This window comes from Mixophyes fleayi, chromosome 5, assembly GCF_038048845.1.
Source record: "Mixophyes fleayi isolate aMixFle1 chromosome 5, aMixFle1.hap1, whole genome shotgun sequence".
Taxonomy (NCBI): domain Eukaryota; kingdom Metazoa; phylum Chordata; class Amphibia; order Anura; family Limnodynastidae; genus Mixophyes; species Mixophyes fleayi.
The window spans coordinates 17250287-17275253 of record NC_134406.1 but is presented as its reverse complement, the minus strand read 5'-3'; the positions used below and the strand labels follow the sequence as shown (position 1 = coordinate 17275253).

Sequence of the window (24967 nt, the reverse complement as noted above, 5' to 3'; positions counted from 1 at the left end):
TTAGTCACCATATTGTCGTTGAACAATATGAGCTCCTTACTCTTCTGTAAGCTTGGGAAAGTGATAGTGTAACTAAGGTGGGGGAGAAAGGCGGACGGATGGCCGTCTCACAGATATAGTCTATGCAACTTTTTGCTTGTGTGTAACCACCTGTATGCGCTGTAATATATACAATAAAGCAGTTCTAACTGTCCTGGGCATTTTTCTCTCAATCTTGCTGGCAACGTGTGGGCATCTACAACTAGTGCCAAGCTTATCAGTGGGCACTAGTGCCACCTATGTTTACTATCATTGGTTGAACTTGTATTTTAGGATGACAATAAAACTAAACAAGAAGAGGAGGCAGCCGTGCTCGGATACATGTTGAAGATTGTGTTTCACAGAACACTGTGTGCTTGTCAACACATGAACACATCACCTCTCTCACCCCTAATCCTGTTACCTGGCGGAACACTGGTCTGCAGACTGTGACGAATCATCCTTTCCAGAGCCTGGAGCCTGTGGTTCATCTGCATCACTGCTGCTCTCTGTTCCTGCTGACTCGCTATCAGCATCGCTAACGACTGTGAACTGTCTGAACTCTGCTGCTGAAGCACCTGCCTGGGAGGAAGAGAAGACAATAGGGACTTTAGAAGCACAATCTTCATCTTCCAGAGGAAGCCTATTGACCTTTAAGAGCTCTGCACCTCTGTACTTCAAGGGTAAAAATAGTCTGTTCTCACGCTAGTTACAGCAGGATATAGATAAACAGCACGAAAATCCCAACCCTATATTTCAGCTTTTTAAGATTAATATTAAAGTTAAATACTTCCCGATCTCTATTTTCCCTGCCTGTGCCACAGAAATACTGGGGATAGAGTAATATACATGTATTACGTACATCTTGGTAAACTTACTCTTCAGCCCTTCAAGGGGTTTTCACCTTTTGATAGATTAATTTCTTATAGGACATCTACACATTTGGCAAACTCTTTATTAATGGAATCTTAACCTTGGAACGCCCTTCCTCTGTGTACTGGTGAGCCTTATTACATCCAGCCCCCACAAAGGATGCCTACTTTTTCCCCCCAAACCCTGTGATATTATATTGCTTTACCAAATTAATAGCAGTTGAAAGTCCCAGTAGAGTAGTTATTGGTGAAGGGATTTTCACATGTTGTGAAGTTGGCAGGTAGAAGTGACATAGTAGAGATGGACCTAACATAATGCAGGCTCTGCACACTGAGACGTCCTTTATGGGAAATATAAAAAATAATGGCGCTGGGGGAATAGTAATCGTCCAGACATACATAAAACAAGAGGTATAAAAGAGATTGATTAAATCCCAAATATAAATTTTAATACATAACACAATAAAAAATAAAAATAAAAATATAACAAACAGAAATAAATATTAATAAAAAAATAAATCATTAATCCATCTACTGGATATGGCTCTTCGTGGGTATCAGATATCAAATGTCCAGTTCAATCTAATAAGTCCATAAGATCTCCAAAGTTTCCAGAGGCAATTAGAGGATCATGTGAAACCTCAAGAAATAATAATAGTTAAGCAAAAAAAGCGTTGTCCCACATATACAAAATAAGACTCCAATAAGGAAGAATTGGTAATCGAATACAGCTCACCCAAGCAGCATGGTATATATCCAAAGAATAGTTCTCGGCAGGAGGAATATATAATTCCTTTATGGGGTCTAATTTCCTTAGGGGCTGACACATAGCAGAGGAAGGAAGACCCAGGTGCTGGACCCACATGAAGCAAGTGTGTTCTTTTAGAAGAATTTACCAAGCTTGCCCCCAAACTACTCGCACATGGACTGATTTTGCAACTTCGGTCAATATGTGTGTGCCCCACTAACTGGGCCTTGTGTGTTCCTATAGTTTGGGCAACATCAGGATTCAACTAACTACACCACCGATGTGTGTGGACAATTTAGACCAAGGTGCAATTGTCCTGGACCCAGCAGGAAACAGTCCGACAATTACACTTCCTAGTAATTAGTGTGGATTGAAGGGACTCTAAACACTTCTCGCTCAGCCCCTTTGTGTCATAGGAAGACAAGAGACACGTTCTTCAAAAGACCTAGTACAAGCCCTATTCCAAGTCTAACCATAAACCTTACTCAGGTTCTGAGACCTAGAGGATCACTGATCTTTCTTCTCATATTCTAAAAATGCAATAACTTCTCACACAGACTCACATGTACCAGTGGAAATTATTTTGTGATCATGTGAAGAACATATAGTCTTCTTTTTGGCTACAATCGCCTCTAGTTACAATAAAAGGTAATTGATCTGATGTGGCGCTTCACTCAGTGTGCAGCCTGATATATGTAAAGGAGTGTCCACTATTCTCCTACAAATGAAGCATAGAATACATATAATAAACATATACTTAGCGCGCACCTTTTTCACATCTCACAGGTGATAGGGACTCCTATATTCCCTTCACTGGATGACCCTTATCTCTCTCCTCAATTGGAGTTCCTATAGTCTGAAAATCAGACTCATGGAAACATAAAATAAATGGAGAAATGATAGTGCAGATTGTTATAAATAAACATGTGAAAGTCCACAAAGTTCCCGGAAAAAGAATGTAGTCTTCAACCTCGTGATGGAAACGAAGGAATATCACCGTTATTCTTGTGACTTTAATGCACCATCTCCCCCAAAGGTATATGCTTACAAGATGTAGGCTTTAATAAAGCATCTCAAGTTATCCTTTCTGTATACCGTTTTCAAGTTCCTCCACAGAGTAATAGCATGATGTATCAGATAAAAAGAAATAAAAAACCAATCTGGTGCATTATCATAAAAACACCATTTAATATATATCTCCAAACAGAGACCTGTACATATAAAACATCAAGGATATCCCCAAATGGTAATGTGTGTACTCATACCAGATAGATTCAGGATATTCACATGGAAATTTCCTCCACAGTATCAGTCCCCGATGTGACAGAATCCCGCTCACACTTATCCTTCCAACGCGTTTCGACTCTAGGTCAGAGTCTTTTTCAAGGTAGGATAATAGTGTCATGTCGCCTCTATATATATCCCTGTTTATATCACGTACCACATAGAAAAGGAAGCAGGAGGGAGTTTACTATCATAAACGAGGCTTGGATGTAATCCAAAAGCACTCGTCACTTCCGGTATACGCGTGTCTCCAAACGCTCGTCACTTCCGGTGTACGCGTATGCCATAGAAAAGTCCCAAACTACTTCCTGATATTCTAAAAACGAGGCTTGGATATTCTCCAAAGCCCTAGTGACTTCCGGTATACGGAAATCATGCACCATCAACTTTATTAACATGAACAAAAAAATGAACAAAAAAAATATCCTGATATGAATTCTTATTAGCTCGGGGGGAATAAAAATCGCTTAAATTGCTGTTGTAGATGTATACTAATTTCAAAATTATTCAAAAAGTTCTGTGCGATCCTACATCATACCTTCTGAGGACACACATACCATATACATATAAAAATACAAAAATACAAAGATAAAAAAATACAATTTTTTAAAAAAATATACAATTTTTAAAAAAACACTTTTTTAAATACACTTGTTAAAAAAGGTTTCTGTTTGGAATTATGGTGAGTATATAAAAGTATTCAAACACAAATACAAAACACCAACGGAACAACATTCCAGATTTCAATGTATCTTAAGCAAAATTACCCAAATACAAATATATAAATATCGAAGAATAGGCAAAAATATACACATATAGAAGGGTAGACAAAAATCCAATCATTTCAAATCTGTAATTCCTCATATTATTCTTCTTCAATTGTCATCATGCTTCCCAATAAGTTTCAGACAAAGGGGTAAGAGTATATGGAGACATGGAAGAAGAAAAAAAAAAAAAAAAAAAAAAAAAAAAAAGAAAACAAGAGTGCAGTTGGAAATGCAAACAAAGTTTCTCTGTTTGTATTATAAAGGCTTTTTATCAACTCAATATAGAGATATAGTATTTATATGAACCACTTCAATTCAAACTCTATATTAAGACCCTTAGGGGTTAAGGTCTTTAATAAAAAAATCCATTTCATTTCGGCTTTTGAAAGAGAACCAGCTGTATCTCTATTTTTCCAACTGCTCTCTATTACTTGTATACCACAAAATTGTTTGATATGTTCTGGTGTGCACATATGTTGAGTTTTAAAATGATTTGACACTGAATGAGTCTCCAGACCTTTCCGAATGTTGTATATGTGTTCGCGAATTCTAGTTTTTAGGGGGCGAGACGTCTTCCCTACGTAGAATTTGCCACATTGACACTCTATGATATATACAACATTAATCGTGTGACACGTAATGAACTGTTTTATCTTAAGTTGGTATCCATTTATGTCTAGACATGTAGTCTTACTTGACTTTGATTTTACTGTTCTACAAGCAAGACACAGTCCGCATCTATGGAAACCAATAGTTCTTATTGATTTCCTATTATCTTCTGGTAGTGAACTTCTTACCAATTGGTCCTTAAGATTGGGGGCTTTTCTGTATATAAAGACGGGTTTTTCCGGTAATAGACTTCCTATAATATTATCCCTTAACAGAATACCCCAATATTTCGTAACAATTCTCTCAACATGTTTAAACTCTCTATTAAACTGAGATATGAACGCCCAGTCATACTTATAACTCCGATCTTTAATTTGTTTCTCTTTTGGAGTAAATAGACTATCCCTATCAATTTTTAGCACTTTTTCCTCCACTTGATTTAATGCATTAACATCGTAACCTTTATTTGCAAAGGCTGTCTTGAGGTTTTTAATCTGCTCCCTACACACCTGATCATCACTGCAATTGCGTTTCATTCTTTTCATTTGGCCATAGGGTATATTATCTAACCACCTATAATAATGGTGACTATCATGTTGAATATACCCCATGGTATCAGTAGGTTTCTTATAAGTTTTAGTTTGTATACCTTTCTCATCTATATAGATGGTGATATCCAAAAAATGTATGCATGTCTCGCTAGAATTGAAGGTAAGTTCAATAAACTGATTATTCCTATTTAGATGTTCACAAAAGGCTTGAAGATTCATCTCTGAACCTCTCCATATAGACTCAGAGATATCATTCATATGGCAATAGAAGGGATACATATTACTCACCAGATGAAAACCCTCTGAAAGAGAGATGGAGAATGAGGAGAGAATTTGATAGAGAAGTTAGGCAAGACAGACAGAGTCCTCGTATTCCCCTAAATAACAGATTTGAGGTATTGGATGAGTGGACCACGGAATCTCCGGGCCCATCATCTCAGACTTTTTTGGACAGAACAGGGTACAGAGGAACTTGGAGGTAACACCAGGTCATCTTAAAAAAAGACGAAGGGGAAAGAAAGGAGGTAAGAGGAAAAGAAAAAAGAAAAATATGACTATACAATCACAAGAATTAGAAAGTCAGCTTATGGATGTTGAAAATGTTGAAAAAGTCAACATCGATAAGAATAAGACAGTGAAAGTGTTTAATTTAAGCTCTGTCACTCTGTCTGAAGGAGAAATTTCACTTTTGGAAAAAGGGTTAAAATATGCCCCAACCAATATGGTGAATCCATTTGATCTGTATATTGATGTACAGAAATTCATTAGGAGACTTACTATTAAGAAATTTTTCAAGATGAAAGAAGGTGAAGATATAGAAAAGGAAAATGAGAGAGTAGTAGAAAACCGTAGATTTAAGAAGAAATCGTCCTTTTTTCCCATGTATGTTAAAGGTAACTTTATTGACACGTTTGATAAACTTGTTACAGAAGACCTAGATAAACTAAATATGAATAAGAAACATCACAATAAGAAAAAATTAAACTTAACATTTAAAGAAAGAGCAGCTTTAAAAGATTTGAAAAAGAATAAACAGATCGTAATTAAACCGGCGGATAAGGGGGGTGGAGTTGTAGTTATGAATGTGGATTACTACATTCAGGAGATCCTCAGTCAACTTAATACGGAGGACACTTATAAGAAATTAAAATGTGACCCCACTAATAAAATTGTAAAAGATTTAGAACTCTTCATTCTAAAATTTAAGAATGAGGGAATAATAGATGAGGATCTCGCCCTTTTTATTCACATTCCACACCCCAAAATACCTGTTTTATATACGCTCCCCAAAATTCATAAGGACCCCGAGAAACCCCCAGGGAGGCCGATAGTCTCGGGCATTGGTTCGGTTACTATGAATCTGTCAGAGGTGGTCGATTATTATTTGCAACCTTTGGCACAAAATGCCGAATCATATCTGAAGGATACGGGTGGGTTTCTTGAGAAATTACGCTCCATTGATTGGAAACCCGGATATATTTTAGTAACAGCGGACGTGAAGTCCTTATATACGATAATTCGTCACGATTTAGGTATTAGAGCTGTAAAAAAGAAGCTCCATATCACCACACATTCTGAAGGTTTTAAAAGATTTCTAACTGAGAGTATTGGTTTTATTCTTTCTAATAGCTATTTCAAATTTCAGGAGTCGTATTATCTCCAGTGTGTCGGCACCGCCATGGGGACCAGGTTCGCCCCTAGTTATGCCAATATTTTCATGGCCTCGTGGGAGGAGTGCCATGTGTGGGCAGGGCATGACTTTGGGGCGGACCTGGTCACCTGGTGTCGATACATTGATGATATTTTCTTTGTATGGAGAGGTTCAGAGATGAATCTTCAAGCCTTTTGTGAACATCTAAATAGGAATAATCAGTTTATTGAACTTACCTTCAATTCTAGCGAGACATGCATACATTTTTTGGATATCACCATCTATATAGATGAGAAAGGTATACAAACTAAAACTTATAAGAAACCTACTGATACCATGGGGTATATTCAACATGATAGTCACCATTATTATAGGTGGTTAGATAATATACCCTATGGCCAAATGAAAAGAATGAAACGCAATTGCAGTGATGATCAGGTGTGTAGGGAGCAGATTAAAAACCTCAAGACAGCCTTTGCAAATAAAGGTTACGATGTTAATGCATTAAATCAAGTGGAGGAAAAAGTGCTAAAAATTGATAGGGATAGTCTATTTACTCCAAAAGAGAAACAAATTAAAGATCGGAGTTATAAGTATGACTGGGCGTTCATATCTCAGTTTAATAGAGAGTTTAAACATGTTGAGAGAATTGTTACGAAATATTGGGGTATTCTGTTAAGGGATAATATTATAGGAAGTCTATTACCGGAAAAACCCGTCTTTATATACAGAAAAGCCCCCAATCTTAAGGACCAATTGGTAAGAAGTTCACTACCAGAAGATAATAGGAAATCAATAAGAACTATTGGTTTCCATAGATGCGGACTGTGTCTTGCTTGTAGAACAGTAAAATCAAAGTCAAGTAAGACTACATGTCTAGACATAAATGGATACCAACTTAAGATAAAACAGTTCATTACGTGTCACACGATTAATGTTGTATATATCATAGAGTGTCAATGTGGCAAATTCTACGTAGGGAAGACGTCTCGCCCCCTAAAAACTAGAATTCGCGAACACATATACAACATTCGGAAAGGTCTGGAGACTCATTCAGTGTCAAATCATTTTAAAACTCAACATATGTGCACACCAGAACATATCAAACAATTTTGTGGTATACAAGTAATAGAGAGCAGTTGGAAAAATAGAGATACAGCTGGTTCTCTTTCAAAAGCCGAAATGAAATGGATTTTTTTATTAAAGACCTTAACCCCTAAGGGTCTTAATATAGAGTTTGAATTGAAGTGGTTCATATAAATACTATATCTCTATATTGAGTTGATAAAAAGCCTTTATAATACAAACAGAGAAACTTTGTTTGCATTTCTAACTGCACTCTTGTTTTCTTTTTTTTTTTTTTTTTTTTTTCTTCTTCCATGTCTCCATATACTCTTACCCCTTTGTCTGAAACTTATTGGGAAGCATGATGACAATTGAAGAAGAATAATATGAGGAATTACAGATTTGAAATGATTGGATTTTTGTCTACCCTTCTATATGTGTATATTTTTGCCTATTCTTCGATATTTATATATTTGTATTTGGGTAATTTTGCTTAAGATACATTGAAATCTGGAATGTTGTTCCGTTGGTGTTTTGTATTTGTGTTTGAATACTTTTATATACTCACCATAATTCCAAATAGAAACCTTTTTTAACAAGTGTATTTAAAAAAGTGTTTTTTTAAAAATTGTATATTTTTTTTAAAAAATTGTATTTTTTTATCTTTGTATTTTTGTATTTTTATATGTATATGGTATGTGTGTCCTCAGAAGGTATGATGTAGGATCGCACAGAACTTTTTGAATAATTTTGAAATTAGTATACATCTACAACAGCAATTTAAGCGATTTTTATTCCCCCCGAGCTAATAAGAATTCATATCAGGATATTTTTTTTGTTCATTTTTTTGTTCATGTTAATAAAGTTGATGGTGCATGATTTCCGTATACCGGAAGTCACTAGGGCTTTGGAGAATATCCAAGCCTCGTTTTTAGAATATCAGGAAGTAGTTTGGGACTTTTCTATGGCATACGCGTACACCGGAAGTGACGAGCGTTTGGAGACACGCGTATACCGGAAGTGACGAGTGCTTTTGGATTACATCCAAGCCTCGTTTATGATAGTAAACTCCCTCCTGCTTCCTTTTCTATGTGGTACGTGATATAAACAGGGATATATATAGAGGCGACATGACACTATTATCCTACCTTGAAAAAGACTCTGACCTAGAGTCGAAACGCGTTGGAAGGATAAGTGTGAGCGGGATTCTGTCACATCGGGGACTGATACTGTGGAGGAAATTTCCATGTGAATATCCTGAATCTATCTGGTATGAGTACACACATTACCATTTGGGGATATCCTTGATGTTTTATATGTACAGGTCTCTGTTTGGAGATATATATTAAATGGTGTTTTTATGATAATGCACCAGATTGGTTTTTTATTTCTTTTTATCTGATACATCATGCTATTACTCTGTGGAGGAACTTGAAAACGGTATACAGAAAGGATAACTTGAGATGCTTTATTAAAGCCTACATCTTGTAAGCATATACCTTTGGGGGAGATGGTGCATTAAAGTCACAAGAATAACGGTGATATTCCTTCGTTTCCATCACGAGGTTGAAGACTACATTCTTTTTCCGGGAACTTTGTGGACTTTCACATGTTTATTTATAACAATCTGCACTATCATTTCTCCATTTATTTTATGTTTCCATGAGTCTGATTTTCAGACTATAGGAACTCCAATTGAGGAGAGAGATAAGGGTCATCCAGTGAAGGGAATATAGGAGTCCCTATCACCTGTGAGATGTGAAAAAGGTGCGCGCTAAGTATATGTTTATTATATGTATTCTACAATCGCCTCTAGGGCATAGGGAATTTGGGGCCAATTTATGTGAATTTTGCCCTGGGGCTACTACTGTCTTAAAGCTGCTCTGAATCATCCTCATGGATAAAGTAGCTTGGATCTCAGCAGAATGACTAGATTTGCTCAATGGCGGCATCTTTTATCTGGCTAACCAAATTTTGTGTCTTTTTTTTGTTAGGACCTCTGTGGCTTTATTATGATAGTACATTACAATAAATAATGTTTTAATTTATTTTATTTTATAGGCACTGTACAGTATAGCTGAGAATACAGGCAATTATAGGAACAAAAATAAAGTAGCCATTATTCTATTTATCTATTTATTCTTCAGAGTTCTTTTCAGGCAATTACCGCAATCCCAAATATGTACCAAACAATGTAAGCAAGTATCTCTGTCACTGACTGTTGTTGGTCATTCCTCTTGTAGTGGTCATAGCAAGCGACACCTGGAATGAGCCTTCCGTACATTACTATAAGTCTCCGCATATATAAGGAAATTCCCAATAACATCAAAACAACACCGCTATATTTCACAGTATTCCTGTTATACTGGTCAGGAAGGGCTTAAAAGGAAATAATGCCATAAGAATATATATATATATATTACATCATTAAACATTGATAACTATATTCTAACATGGGGCCTGATTCATTAAGGATCTTAACTTGAGAAACTTCTTATTTCAGTCTCCTGGACAAAACCATGTTACAATGCAAGGGGTGCAAATTAGTATTCTGTTTTGTACATAAGTTAAATACTGACTGTTTTTTTCATGTAGCACACATGTAGCTCAGGCCATGGTGTTGAAATGCAAGAACTCAACCTACCATTAGTGGTCAAGTGCAAAACTAAGATAAAGGACAATTGTCCAGCAGCTTCACTGTATAGAATAGAAACTATGCACATTCAAGGCTTTTATCCCCAAGTATCGCTTCCTCCAAGACAGCTCTGTCCCAGCCCGAGGATGAGAATGATAAACGGTATTATCTGTAGATCTCTAGATCCTAGCTGACCCTTTGCCTGCAGTGTAAAACTTCTGGGCACTTCATCATCATCATCATCATCATCATTTATTTATATAGCGCCACTGATTCCGCAGTGCTGTACAGAGAACTCACTCACATCAGTCCCTGCCCCGTTGGAGCTTACAGTCTAAATTCCCTAACATACACACACAGACAGTTCAATACATATTGAAACCGGCGCCCAAGTTCATCTTAATGCTTCACCATCAAAACAAAAAGTGGCTGCGTTGCACTTTGCCCTAAATTATCTTTATGAAGTCAAATGGTTAATATTATATATTCAAAGACAAGGAATCCTTTATCTTACAGTGATTATATGCCTCGCCACAGGACACAAGCCAGTTCTCTGTATTAAAACGTCATGCTGAGGACAGATTCATGCCCAGTGTTCATCATCTCAGCCATGGTAGAGGGTGACGTACCTATTCAGGCTATTGGTCTGATGCCTCTTCGGGCTGGATTTGATGTTTCCATGGCTACTTCTCTTCTTTTGCATACCCGATAACTCGCTCTTTAGTTTCTTCTCTTTCACGAGCTGCATCAGCTCCCCCAGATCTTCCTATAGGAAGAAAGTAGGTTGTTGTTACGTCCGGACGCTTGAGAAAAGTCTGAATACATTAGCACAGCAGAAAGAGGATTCATATATTTTTCAACAGCCCATTCCCAGCAGAGCATCGCAGAGAACATGATAAAGAATATTTTATAGCATTTAGACTAAAAGCCTCTGGGCGGAGGAGTTGGCAACCTGGACACAACACAGGGATTTGTAGCCACGTTATTATTTCCTAACCGAGGAAAAAGGGAAATTATTTAGACGTCTCATTGGTAACACTCACTAGTTTAAAGGAATTTATTTGACCTGATAAAAAGACAGTGATTGTAACGTTACACAAAGCAATAACTGGAGAAAAATTAACCCATAAATATAAGTCAATTAATTTTTTCTTATTCTATCTGAGTGACTAGCAAGGGGCGGCACTAGGGCCGTATGCGGCCCTCTGAGCCTTCACCTGCTGCCCCCAGTTCAGCCCGTTGGCCCCAGCTCTTAATCTTTCATTTACACCCTGCTGAGTGTAACCTGCAGCCCCAACTCTTATCCCGAGATTAATGGTAATATGTGGTCCTTTTGAAGGTTAGAGAGCCGTACATGCTGCCTTGTAGGGCTCTAGCTCCTGTTTAAGTGACATAGCTAAACTTGGATACTGCTAGTGATAGCATTTGCACAGTTTGCTGTTAATTAGCCTGCAGTGGCTTCTCTATGTCATGCCCTGTTTTAACAATTGCGGGCCGGATTCATTAAGGATCTTAACTTGAGAAACTTCTTATTTCAGCCTCCTGGACAAACCATGTTACAATGCAAGGGGTGCAAATTAGTATTCTGTTTTGCACATAAGTTAAATACTGCCTGCTTTTTCATGTAGCACACAAATACTTCATAGCTTATTTGTCAATGAAATTTAAAGTTGATATTTGTGTGCTACATGAAAAAACAGGCAGTATTTAACTTATGTGCAAAACAGAATATGTCTGTTATAGCACACTTCTCTAACTCATCACTTGGTGATCAAGTGCCACAATCAAATTTGTCTCCAATGCAGAAGCCACAGTGGCTGAGCTATTTACATTGGCTTCAGTGCACTTTGGGCTCTAGAAAGATGACTGCTGCTTGTATAAATTAGTTGGTAAAATACAGACACACTGTAAAATCAAAGTTAATTCACTGGATGTTCTGGCAAAACTTTACTTATCCTGTCAACAGAAAGAATAAACCAGGAGTTCTTAATCACTCAACATCGTCCTCAGCATGTCTAGGACACTGTCTGTCTGTGTGTCCGAGTTGTGTGTGTGTGATATGAGAGAGATGGGGGACACAGAACCCTAATTTTAGATATTTTTAAATATTATTTAATATAATACAAAGATTAAGTATTATTACCTAATTGTATTGTATAGTGTTAAAAAGCTTCTAAAATTAAGGAAAACATATTCATCACTATGTGAATATGAAAAGCTACCAGAATGTCTAGGTTTAAAGCATGGGAACAGCAATGGTTGCACACAGCCTTCAGACACAGCTGAGATATAATTGCAGCAGCACCTTTAATACCTGTGATGATTTCATCTGCAGTATTTTGGCCAATGACTCTCTCACTGCATTCTATCTCCAGAATTCTTGCATTCTAAAGGGGCTTTAAACTTAAAGTTGCCTTTGTTGGCTGAATCATCCCTGTTACTGTATGGATGGCCTCTTTTGTGCAACATTTTGAGGACCACACAAAATAAAGCCACTGAGAATTTGTTTAAATTTTGCTCTATTTCCATCAAAATTCACAAACTTTTCTTGACTCAGTCGTCTGCTGGCTTCTAAATTACTTTGTTTTAAACTCCAAGGCTAATGATGAGTTACACTAAACTGGGGCTTATCTAATGCAGCAATCATTTTTTGTCCAGTTTGAAAGTGGCACAGAAACAATGTTTTCTGCAGCATCACCTACTGGAGGGAGAACCGAACATAAAACGTAGTCCTGCTTGGGGGATTTAGAATATCACCATCAGCAGCAGCTATTTATGCCACTTGAAAGACATCCATGTTGGAATTTATGCTGCTTTCTATACATCAGCTTCTTAGGAGAATGGAAATCTTCTATTTGGGGAATCTATTTGGGGAATTCCTTCAGGGGGATATAAGGTATACGCGGTACCTTTCCTCGGCCTGTTTATATTCTGCATTGGACAGTAAGTTCTCACCATTCAATTGTGCATGCAATCTATTGAGAAGGACAATTAATTTGGACTTTACATCAGTACTTCAGATAAACTGATTATATTTTACTTGAATTACTTTTATTCTTTATTGTTTATTTGAGGTGATTACATTTTACTACACTATATCTTGCTCTCTCTACTTTATCTTCATTGTGCTATATATCCAATCTGCTGCTGACTACTACAATGGGACCTACATACACAGACAAAAATGACCTACTGCAGATGGGATTATTTACATTCTTACATGGTACACAGTCAATAACTAATCTAAGAACTTCTTCATATAGACTAACCTACCACACACTTAAGACCCCCTGTGTTGTATTGTCTCTTTTCTACTATTATTATAGTAGTGATTTGAGCTGTGGGTCAGTGTGTGGGCTAGAGCTGAGGGTTTCCAGGCAACTGGAAACCCTCAAGAATTTGCCTGACCTGAGGTTTTTAAAACAAACTCGGGGGGCTGTTGGGGACACGTTACTTTGGCTTGTGGGCAGGGCCGTATTAACCCGAGGTCTAACTGGGCTATAGCCCAGGGGCCTCGGGCATCCAGGGGGCCCTTCAAAGTTTTTAGCAGCATTATTGATCGGTCCGGGGGCGCCCCCTACCCGATCAATGCTGCTGAGCACAGTCAGTTCAGTCCTCCGTCCCCGGTGCTCAGTAATCTGTTTACTGAGGAGATCTCGCGAGTGAACTCTTGCGAGATCTCCTCAGTAAGGAGCTTACAGCGCGCCGGGGATGGAGGACTGAACTGACAGGTAAGCGCTTGGGTTCGGCGGGTGGCTCACATTGGGGGCCTCACGGGGGAATGGAAGCGCCCTTAGCCCAGGGGCCTCCATTACCTTAATCCGGCCCTGCTTGTGGGGCCCAGGCTTATCAGGCCCAGTCCTGGCCTAAAGGAGTTAGACCCACTAATGCTGTACTTCCTGGGGGGTGGCCTCAGCCAAGACCAGCCACCAGATTGCATGCACACCATGCCATCCAGGGGATGTTGGTGAGGTATTACTGTTATTTGAGGTGCTCTTTACTAAATGTGGTGGCTATTAATGTGTTGCAGTGGGCTCTTTATTAACTCTTTATTAACTAATCTTTTGTGGGGTGTTATTTTTATAAAGGTGGGGTTATTAATGTAATGTGGGTGTGTGGGGCTATTTATATATTATGGGGCTATTTATGCAATGTGGGGTATCTATTAAATGTCAGGGCTTATTGAGGAAATAGACGACAGATTTTGTACGCAGTTTTGCATGGATTAAAATATTTCATGAAGTGGAACACGGTTTAGAGGCAGATTCAACTGTCAGCGAGGTGCGACGTCCAGCCGCGCACAATGCCAGCCAATGCGGTAACAAATCTCCGCTCGTTATCTCATTGCATCTCTATGGGACACAAGAGAAAATGCAGCAGAGATTTGAGTAATAACATTGTGGAGACGTGTCTGTGCGGACTGTTCCACAAACACATCGCGGCACCTCGCGCTGAACCTTCCAATGAGCTTTGATTAGAATAAATCAACTGGCATGATTGGGATTTCACAGCATTCTTTTCTAGTATATGGAAAAATAATCCGATATAATTATAAATAACATTTCTGTAGGGTTACTAGTTCTTTCCAATATTTCTCAGAATACCAGAACTGGGATGGTAAAGGAGCTATAAGTGTCTATATAAGACATTTATCAAATTGCAGTGGCTTCGCTCATCGGTGAAGTAGTCATTCACACACTAGTAAGTAATCTATGGGCTGCATGTTGTTACAGGGCTCGAGCTGACATTATTTGTTGTATCGTTACAACCATATAGTTACCTATCAGGTAACATGGTATGCAACCAGGTAACATGCTATACAACACCTCTTTGCTGGCCTGACAGTGGTGCAAAACATTGTTCAATACTCTCAAGAATATTGGTAGTTCAGGGGCGCACGCAGGATTTTTAAGGGGGAAAAAATATATATAGCGAGAGAGAGAGCTGCTGCACATGCGGCTGCGCAAGCGCAGTAGCTCCATTTTGGCGGCACTATATTGTACAACAATACAGCACCGCCACAGACACTTCTTTGACAGTGCCGAGGCTGCTGTACAGTACAGTGGCGCTATGTATGGGGCACTGTTTAGCCCCCGTTCTTTGCAGAGGGGAGGGGTTTCTGGAGAACCAGAACCCCCCCCGTGTGCACCCCTGTAGTTAACAACAATGTTAAAATAAGGCAATGGACTATTAGATTCAGGTAACACTGGATCTTTAAGTTTTACTGTCAGGAAGATCTGATCTGGATCTCCCTCACACTTCAAATCAGTCCTCCACCACACACGGAATTCTCACGCTTTTTGGCATTAAGCAGTGTTCAGTTTGAATGCAGTGTACTGGCGATTAGAGAGGATCGTGAACTAAACCGCCCCTTTACAAGACCCTTTGAAAACCTCTGCTGTAGACCTTGTCTGTCCAAGATCAATCCTCAAGGACAATTAACATGGATTGAGCTATCACATGCTGAAAAAAAAAGATTTTCCAGTACTAATCTGAGCTTGACTAATTGACTAATTAAGTGTTAATTAGGGAAACATGGGAATCCTTGCTTGGTGGCTGCCCTTGAATACCTGGCAGCAGATTGTCCTGTCTGCTCCATTAGAAAGTAGAAAGCTGTAAGAAAAAAAATTAGGCTGAGTTAAGTGCCAAATATTTATGACCCCTTTGGTTTCTAAGACACTTCCCTAAAAATAAAAACGGTAGTATTTAATTTCTTAGATCTGTATCTATATTTCGGCAACAGCTTTTGCACATGTGTTGATGTTAATCAATTAGGGAATATCTATAGGTCTCCATAATCAAGGCCAGTCTCAGATAATACCTGATTCTCCAGCTACTGTAAGCACTCATGGCTGGGACTTGTAGTTCTACAACAGCTGGAGAGCCACAGGTTGCATGCTTATAATTTAGCCTATGGTATGATCCCATTGCATGTGTTTAAAAAAAAAAGAACAAAAAAAACATGCACAACACAATGTATGTCACCCGTGGTTTGGCTTGTGATCAGAAGTTAATTAAAGTCTCTTTGAAGTGCAATTTGAATAATCTCCTTGGCGTTTACAATCAGCAAAGATTTCAACATGTTTCCCTGATCATTTCTTTCTCTGTCAAATGCTTTTATCTTCCCAAACTCCCTGTCTCCCCAGTGCTAAATGAAAACACTGGTCTCCATCATTTTATGTAGCTTGTGTGGTACTGACATTGTGTAACAAGGGAGCACCTTTTTTTTTTTAAAGGGACCTCCTAGCAAATTTCATTTTTGAAACTCATCTTCCACAAATGGTACAAAAATAAGCGTACATTAAGGTTTTCTACTTTTGAGATGAAGCTTTCAACCGACATGTATCAATTCAGTTTTAAAAAAACAACAGTCTGAGCTCTCATTCGCTGCTTCCCGATCAACTACAACAGAACTTAGCAGGCAGCCAGGACTATCATTAATTTTATTTACATTCTTGCAACCAAGTTACAGCTCTCTGCAAACTATTAATGCTGCAGAAATGTTGATACTTTGACGTTTTTTTTCCAATCATAATTTATCATAAAGCTGAAACAAATTGTTTGCAAATCATCTCATCAATTGGAGAACTCGTGGCCTGGTTAATCTTCGGATGTAAGTCATCATCATCATCAACATTTATTTACATAACGCCAGCAAATTCCGTAGCGCTTTACAATTGGTCCATTCGTGTAGCGTATCGTATGTGAAAAAGCTCTGAGCAATCGCCAGAATGTGACACGAGCTAGTAAACACAACTGATGTCTGAAATGTCACTTACGCCAACCTACGATTTGAAACGGGGCAGAATGAGGTTGGTTTTTTACCTGCATTTTTTTTTTTGCTTTCACATTGTGTTCGAAGATTAATCAGGTCCCCAATGTATACAAAAAATGTTACTAATTACAATTTGATGTTATTATTATTATGTGTACTTTCCACAAATAAAGAGTAGAACTTGATAATCTTTGTCTGAGAATTTAGTGTAGACTGAATCCCCATACCACTAATTCTAAAAAAATACAAAATCCTATCAATAGCATAAAGTCATCCACAATCTCCGCTTCCCCCTTACATATGAAAACCTCATGTCTAACTATTTTCCTAGTCATCCACACGGATTTGGCCCAGGATTGTTGGTATCTCGTGTCACTGTCTCTCAGACGTGACAGTAGGACTTCTTTAGAGCTTCACCCATCTCTGGAGCTTTTAACCATCTGACTCTTGTCCAATTTCACTTTAAAAAACCTCAATAAACTCATCTTTAGGCTTCTCTAAGCTTCCTGTCCTCACAACCAACTTTTCTAACCATCACACTTCTAATCAACCCCTGGACTCTTTTACAACCCATAACTTTAATTTAACAAGCTACAAAACACAAATGTAGTTTTGTGCATACCTGGTTTTTACAGGTTAGTGTATGGGAGAGGACATCAATGGCAGCAACATGCTTGTGCAAATAAGAGGCGCTGGATGGACCCGGATGCCCTTGCTGTTTGTAGGGAAGGTGCATTTATGCATCTTGTATTGTGTCCACATGCTAAGATGAGATTTGTTCCACAAAGCCTTTTTTCCCCCACGTAAAATGAAAAACACACGTTCGGTAGTGGTGGGGATTGGGTGCCTGCCTATACTTTCAATGGGGCGTCTTTTGCACACGAGAGACATGAATTAGGCTCAAACATAGAAGAAAAATGAAAAAAAAAAAAGTTAAGTATTTAAGGGGGTGGCCCAAAATGAAAATAGGCAGAGTTATTGTCACCTGCATATTTTCCACCGTGTGAATTTCCATTTCAGAATTCCAAAAATGGTCACCCAGAGCATTTGAACAGAGGAGCTTTTCAAACTGGAAAGTGAGCAGTCACCTATGTACGCTGTCGTGGAACAAATAGTGGCATTGGCGCAATATTAAATACGCTGCGGTGTCTCCCGTTCAGTTTGTCCCAGTAAGAATATAAAGAGCTGCAGGCCGCAGAGATGTCATTGGCTCCTAAGCAGTCAATAGGCTACGTTTTCATGCATGTTTGGTTTCAGCCCAAAAAAATAGCTGCCTCCACTGCGTGTAGGTAACGTCTACACTTTCTGTCGTTCTGTGGGTATTAAGAGGAGCTTTGGAAGCTGTAATGTACCTTAATCTGAATGGTGACTTTTTTCAGGTCGTCGTCTTGATCCGTGGTGAGGTCGTCATCATAGAAGAGCGATAAAGGAGCGCAGCCGGTGTGGATACATTTCTCAAACTTGGATTTAACGTTTTTGCTCAAGTTCTCCTCTATCTGTAGCAGCATCGTAGCCTGTTGCATTGCTGCATTTGCCGTTGCATTATCGTAGACTCTGGGACAGAAAGAAATACAATGTAATCATTATTTTCTTGGTGTGTTACAGCGTAATATCGGGACTATGGCTAAATCTTTTCAAAGACAACTTTAGCAGCAGTAGCGTGACCTACATACGTATCGATAGTTTCCTGTAAAGTGTTCGGTTAACCATTCAGTACCTTTGAAATGTGTCAGCCAGCAGTGCTATGAGCAGGTTGATACAGAGGATGGACGAGACTCCTAGGAATGTGCCACACAGGACATAGGCCATGACGGGGTCAACGGCATACATGTCTCCGAAGTTATAATCATCCACCAATGTCATCCGGAATATGGTGTACATCATCTGAGGAACATTGGACATGTTGTCCACAAGACCTGTGGTGCACACACAAGGAACAAATACATCTTATTGACTCAAACTTATGTATCACTCTGTCTACTGTCAACAAATTCACAAGCATTAATGTTATATCATAATTTAAATGTTATATCATTATATTGAAACAATGAGAGGAGTTAGGAGAACTTTAATCTACAACTTGGACAATATTCTTCATTGAAGCCGGCTCTATAAGGCGTCACATGCTGACCATTATACTCTTATCCTGCACTGATGAATGAAAAGGACCAAACAGGCTGTCTGTAGGTGGAAATGCTGTGTCAGCAAAAGCCCTCTAAAACCTGGCGAGTAAAGTATTAACTAATGGGGCTTTCATGTAAATGTAATTTCATAGAATTCTACTCTACTGAATGATATACAACCGGGCTGTAATTCATGTATGCACTTTTAAAGTTATCATTCCATTTACTTCAAGATAGTACAAGATATATCTTATTATCATCATCATCATGTAATAATTCCGCAGCGCTGCACAGAGATCTCACTCACATCAGTCCCTGCCCCATTGGGGCTTACAGTCTAAATTCCCTAATATACAGACAGAGAAACAGAGACTAAGATTAATTTGATAGCAGCCAAATAACCTACCAGTATGTTTTTGGAGTGTGGGAGGAAACCAGAGCACCCGAAGGAAACCCATGCAAACACGAGAACATACAAACTCCACACAGATAAGGCCATGGTCAGGAATTGAACTCATGACCCCAGTGCTGTGAGGCAGAAGTGCTGACCACTAAGCCACTGTGCTGCCCTACATCTTACATCACAAGTTAACCTAGTTTTAGATGGATTAGTGTCAGGGAAGTGTTACCTATACAGCTGTTTTTCCTAATGGATACTGCTGTTACGTGGCTCCTGATTGATAACCCAGCTCACATCCAAGTTACCCATTGATCTACTGCCCATTGTTACTGCACCAGCTTGTTGGCGACCGCTCCTGAACTCCACACCCGTATATTTACCAGCCTCATGTTCCTGGATTATTCTCTGCTTTCTGAACAGCTACCCTGGGACCCTTCTAGCGTAGCAGCCCAGCTAAATGGTTTGGCTGGTCAAATATTCCTGCACTTAATTTCAATCTGTTCCGTGCTTATTGCTGCCCTGCTTTCCTGCTATTTAATCTCTTTACTCTGACCGGCTGCCAGCGCTGCTGTGGCCCTGCATTTCTTCATTCTGCTGACACTAGCAGAGGGTTACTGCTTTCTAGGGTCACGATTCATCCTGAATTATTTTTATTTAGTGTACCACTGCACATACACAGCCAGAAAGGTGTAATCTGCATTTATACTGTAGCTGCAGCTCTCACCCCTTTCCCTGCTCTCGTGTCTTCCCTATATGCTGATTAACTGTTGCACTGATTGACTGTTCTCTAAACTGTATTTAAATTGCTTCTGTTTGAAGGGATTTTACTCTCATTACAAAGAGGATTTTGGCCGTGAATCCTGCAGAAGCATTGTTAAGTGATACAGCCCAGCAGATGACTGCCTGGCTCAAGCAATACAGGCTTTGTACATCCTGAAGCAGCAACTACATCCTCATGTGCAGGATCTTCATTCCCCACCATCTCTGACTCCAGGTCACTCTCATGCTAAATTCAGAGGGTCTAAAATAAGTTTTTTAGAGATTGGAAACTTTATTTGCGATTTCTTAATGAGTGCCGCCTGATTTTCTTTTCCTATGCAGCAGTGTCGATACCCTGATGATACAACTTAAGCATGGTACACATCTATGTAATTTTACGTCAGATGCAATTTCTGTAACGATTTTACCAACTACTGAAAGTCTCGGTGAGCATACCCATTTATGTGTACACACCTACATGATTTACCTTCGGATCTGTGATCTTCATCCCTCATAACCATCTGCTAAAAATATAGCGACACTGTACACATCTACAGATATCTACCTACACTGCTAGTCGTGAGTGAGTACGCACTTCCACAGTTTATTAAACCAAATCAACAGATGCGAATTGTTGTGTTACGATAAAAATTATCGTGGGAGCGTAAACACTCTTGCATTATCTGACCAAACGGTTGTGAATCGTGTGATCTGTACGATAATCCCTTAGATATGTACCCAGCTTAAGGTTCCCTCAATATTGACTGGTGAAACATTTGCCTGGGCATCTCCTCTCATGGAACAAGAAAGCCACGATTTTTATAATTTCATTTAGTATATGTCTATCATTTCTGACAACCCCAATCAAACCCATACTTGCCAACACTCCCTGAATGTCAGGGAGACTCCCTGAAATAGGGGTGATCTCCCTCACTCCTTGAAGAGTCTGGCATTCACCCTGAAACTGAGCCAGTACAAGACGTGGTTGGCTTCGCCATCTGTGGCATGATGACACAGTTCAGAAATTGTGTCCTATGTCCATGTATTGATGCCTATGGAGGTGGCCATTTTCATGGAGACCATGATTTAATCAAAGACTGACAGGTAAGACAACATGACTTCAGTAATGGAGACAGAAATGTAAAATACACTTCAGTATCTTGAGATTCATTAGCTGCTTTTCTTTAACACATAGTTGCTTACTCTCCTGGAATGTCCGGGAGACTCCCACATTTCTGGGAGACCTTCCAGGCTCCTGGGAGAGCAGGGAAACCTCCCTGTTCTCACCCCTGCAATAGATAAGTGGCGGGGGTGGGGGGGGGGAGGCTTAATGATGCAAATATCACGTAATCTTAGCCCCTGCTGTAATTGGCCAAAATTGTGACAATCATTTAGGGGGTGGGGCCTAAATTATGCAATTTGTCAAGCCCTGTATCCTGCAAACTACTACTATACATTGTGTTACTAGTAGAGAATTCTTTACCCGTCTGAACTGGGTTCTGCATTCCTATGTATTCATCATAACACTACTAATGAAACAACAGCCAGAGGCTATTCCTACTATATAAGCTCCTTTCATCTTTTTGGGAAAGCACAGACTGTACCATATGATTAGCAAAGGAGGCTGATAATCAACCATTTCCCTGGGACTGTGTAACCTTATTGCAGAGCACTATCTAATTCCTCAACACATGACCTGGGTCACCTGTCTTATCCTTAATCACTGTTATCATCCTGCGCACATGTGATGTTATTGCACTTATACCTTTTAGAACTGATTATAAACCTGCTTTTTGAGCCACCATAGAAAGAGTGGAACCAGATTCTTATTATCCGTTCACTTTACATTACCTGTACTCTATTAAATGTCACAGGTGGCTCTTCTCTTAGTCAGGTGTGAGTCTCCCTTACTAAGTAACAATATTCAGGTGGGGTTTCCTTTATCTACTCCTGGTAGGAATCTGAATATACTACTGCCCCAAAGTCTACAAGCAAAATCTGTGGCAGCCTGATGTGGAGTGAGCATGTTCATTATAGCATAGTATAGTGTGTGTCCCAACTGTGGATAAATTCTGTTTACAATCCAAATTCAGAAGACAGCGGAACATGAAGAAAGAAGGTAAGTAAAGGAAAGGAGAGTGAAGGGGGACAGAGAGAGATGCTGAAGGGGGGGAACAGAGAGAGATGCTGAAGGGGGGGACAGAGAGAGATGCTGAAGGGGGGGACAGAGAGAGATGCTGAAGGGGGGGACAGAGAGAGATGCTGAAGGGGGGGACAGAGAGAGATGCTTAAGGGGGGGGGGACAGAGAGAGATGCTGAAGGGGGGACAAAGAGAGATGCTGAAGGGGGGGACAGAGAGAGATGCTGAAGGGGGGGACAGAGAGAGATGCTGAAGGGGGAGGGGGGCAGAGAGAGATGCTGAAGGGGGAGACAAAAGGAGATGCTGAAGGGGGGGAGGGGGGCAGAGAGAGATGCTGAAAGAGGGGGACAGAGAGAGATGCTGAAGGGGGGGACAGAGTGTGAGATGGCGAAGAGGGGGACACAGGGTGTGAGATGGCGAAGAGGGGGACACAGAGTGTGAGATGGCGAAGAGGGGGACACAGAGTGTGAGATGGCGAAGAGGGGGACACAGGGTGTGAGATGGCGAAGAGGGGGACACAGGGTGTGAGATGGCGAAGAGGGGGACACAGGGTGTGAGATGGCAAAGAGGGGGACACAGGGTGTGAGATGGTGAAGAGGGGGACACAGGGTGTGAGATGGTGAAGAGGGGGACACAGGGTGTGAGATGGCGAAGAGGGGGACACAGGGTGTGAGATGGCGATGGGGATACAGAGTAATATGATGAAGGGGCACAATGTGATGGTGAAGGGGTCTAAATACATCTTACGTCATTTTGACCCAACTACGGGACTTTCCGGTAATTATTTTTGCTTAGGGGTGTCTTGGAAAAATTATGGTGACCCTAAGGGTGCCTCGAACTGAGAAAGTTTGGGAACCACTCATCCCACCTATTAAGGGACTAGCTCTAGGATGTCCCCAAGGTTTACACCCGCCCTGCCTGAGACAGCTGATTATGATAGACAAACAGTGTAGCTGAACAGTTCTCTGCATAACATGTAAAATATGCAAGGTTCCCAAATAATGCAGACATTAACACTGTACCTCCAAAAATGATCCAGAAAGCGCAGGCATAAGGAATATAAAATTCTCCATATAGAAAGAGGAATTTGACCAAATCAGTTACAATCTTTCCCAGCATCACAATGAAAGGGCCGAGAAGACTGAGGGAGAAAGAAAAATAAACATTACATAAAGCACCCTGCATGAGGCTTATGTTCAACCGAACGACACATTATTAATAAGCGACTTCTGGTTAGTTATTACATTTCTTCAGAACTTTGGTTAGAAACGCACATGTTCATTTATGATGCATTAGAGACCAAGATTACATTTTACTACCGAATGCTAAAGGTACTTTTACGCTCAGCTGTAAATGTCATCTGCAACATTTTAGGTTTGTTGCCCAGGTGAATGATTTGCAAGTTTGTCATAATGATAATATTTGAGGAGATGGTTGTAATTATGGAATAGGCGAGGCGACCGGACAATAGGTGTCAGTCTTCTAGTTCATGGTTTACTTTTTAACCTTTTGTTATTTCAGAAACAAGTTAGATGCATGAACTTAATAAATAAATAAATAAATAAATAAAGTCTTTTATCTTTCAATATTCTCTGCTATGGCCATCCTGAGATGACAATAGCAATAGGAGTATTGTGGCGGTACATGTACTGCTGCGATTCTTCCTAAATAGGCTTCCAAAATCTTTCGCTGGAGAAGCCTGATGAAGCTCTTTGCCAGCGGTAGCCCTTGATAGACTGGAAGATGCCCTAACTCTAGCAAAAACACCCGTTTTCAACAGAGATAGGGCTTTTCTCCTATTAATAAATAGATCCCTAAGAAACAGTGAATAGTAAAGTATAGCACATTGATTTCACTGGTTCCTAGTGAATTAAAGGTTGCAATGTACTGTGACATGAGCACCCTTAGGATGATGTGCACACAGCTACCTTCTTGCTTGTACTTTGCTTTTATTGTCAGGGTAGCAAAGAACACAAAGTTCCACACACTTTCTTGTGACCCTAATGCTAAGTTAACACAGACCATCTCCCTAGTTACCGGCCAACTTGTTCGGCATCGGTTACACTTCATAATGAACAACTCAGGCTTAAATACTTTAACTCCTCCCACAGCCCTAGCTTGATGGACAGGTGACACTCCCACCTGGTCTTTATAGAGGAGTTCTCTTCAGGTGCTCTGCTTTATTAGTCTCACTGCAGACATATCCTGCCAGCTACGGTTAGGCTTTCAAACCACTTCAAAATATCTCTGTACTATTATTTTATGTCCTCCATCTGTATATCTTTAAACCAGGTGCATTGCTGTACATATATGTAACCCTGTTTGCAGCCTGCTCTGCAGATTGTCAGCTGACTACCCAACTCCTCCCTAAAAGGCCTGTAGCAAACCACTCCCTTTGTCACAGTACCCTGGGGTACATTTTGTGCTTGTCACTGACCATGCTCCTCTCAGATTATTACACACTATGCGGAATGCTAATCCTTGACAGACCGGATGAAATCTGGCTCTCCGGACTCTTTTGAGGTGCGTCATAGGGCAGGATGCTGCATTTTAATACATACATTTTGGTA

At 39.8% G+C, this 24967-nt stretch overlaps 1 protein-coding gene across 6 annotated transcripts in view; it reads right to left on the bottom strand.

Annotated features, from left to right (window-relative positions):
- LOC142158094 (uncharacterized) overlaps positions 1–24967 on the bottom strand; it is a 129637-nt gene that overhangs the window by 9566 nt on the left and 95104 nt on the right. For all 6 annotated transcript variants that reach the window (XM_075211726.1, XM_075211723.1, XM_075211724.1 and 3 more), the window contains 5 exons: positions 23420–23538; positions 18693–18891; positions 18328–18529; positions 10830–10966; positions 443–600 (listed from right to left, as the gene is read on the bottom strand). In XM_075211726.1, coding sequence (XP_075067827.1) covers positions 443–600; positions 10830–10966; positions 18328–18529; positions 18693–18891; positions 23420–23538 — 815 coding nt within the window. The remainder of the gene's footprint in view (positions 1–442; positions 601–10829; positions 10967–18327; positions 18530–18692; positions 18892–23419; positions 23539–24967) is intronic.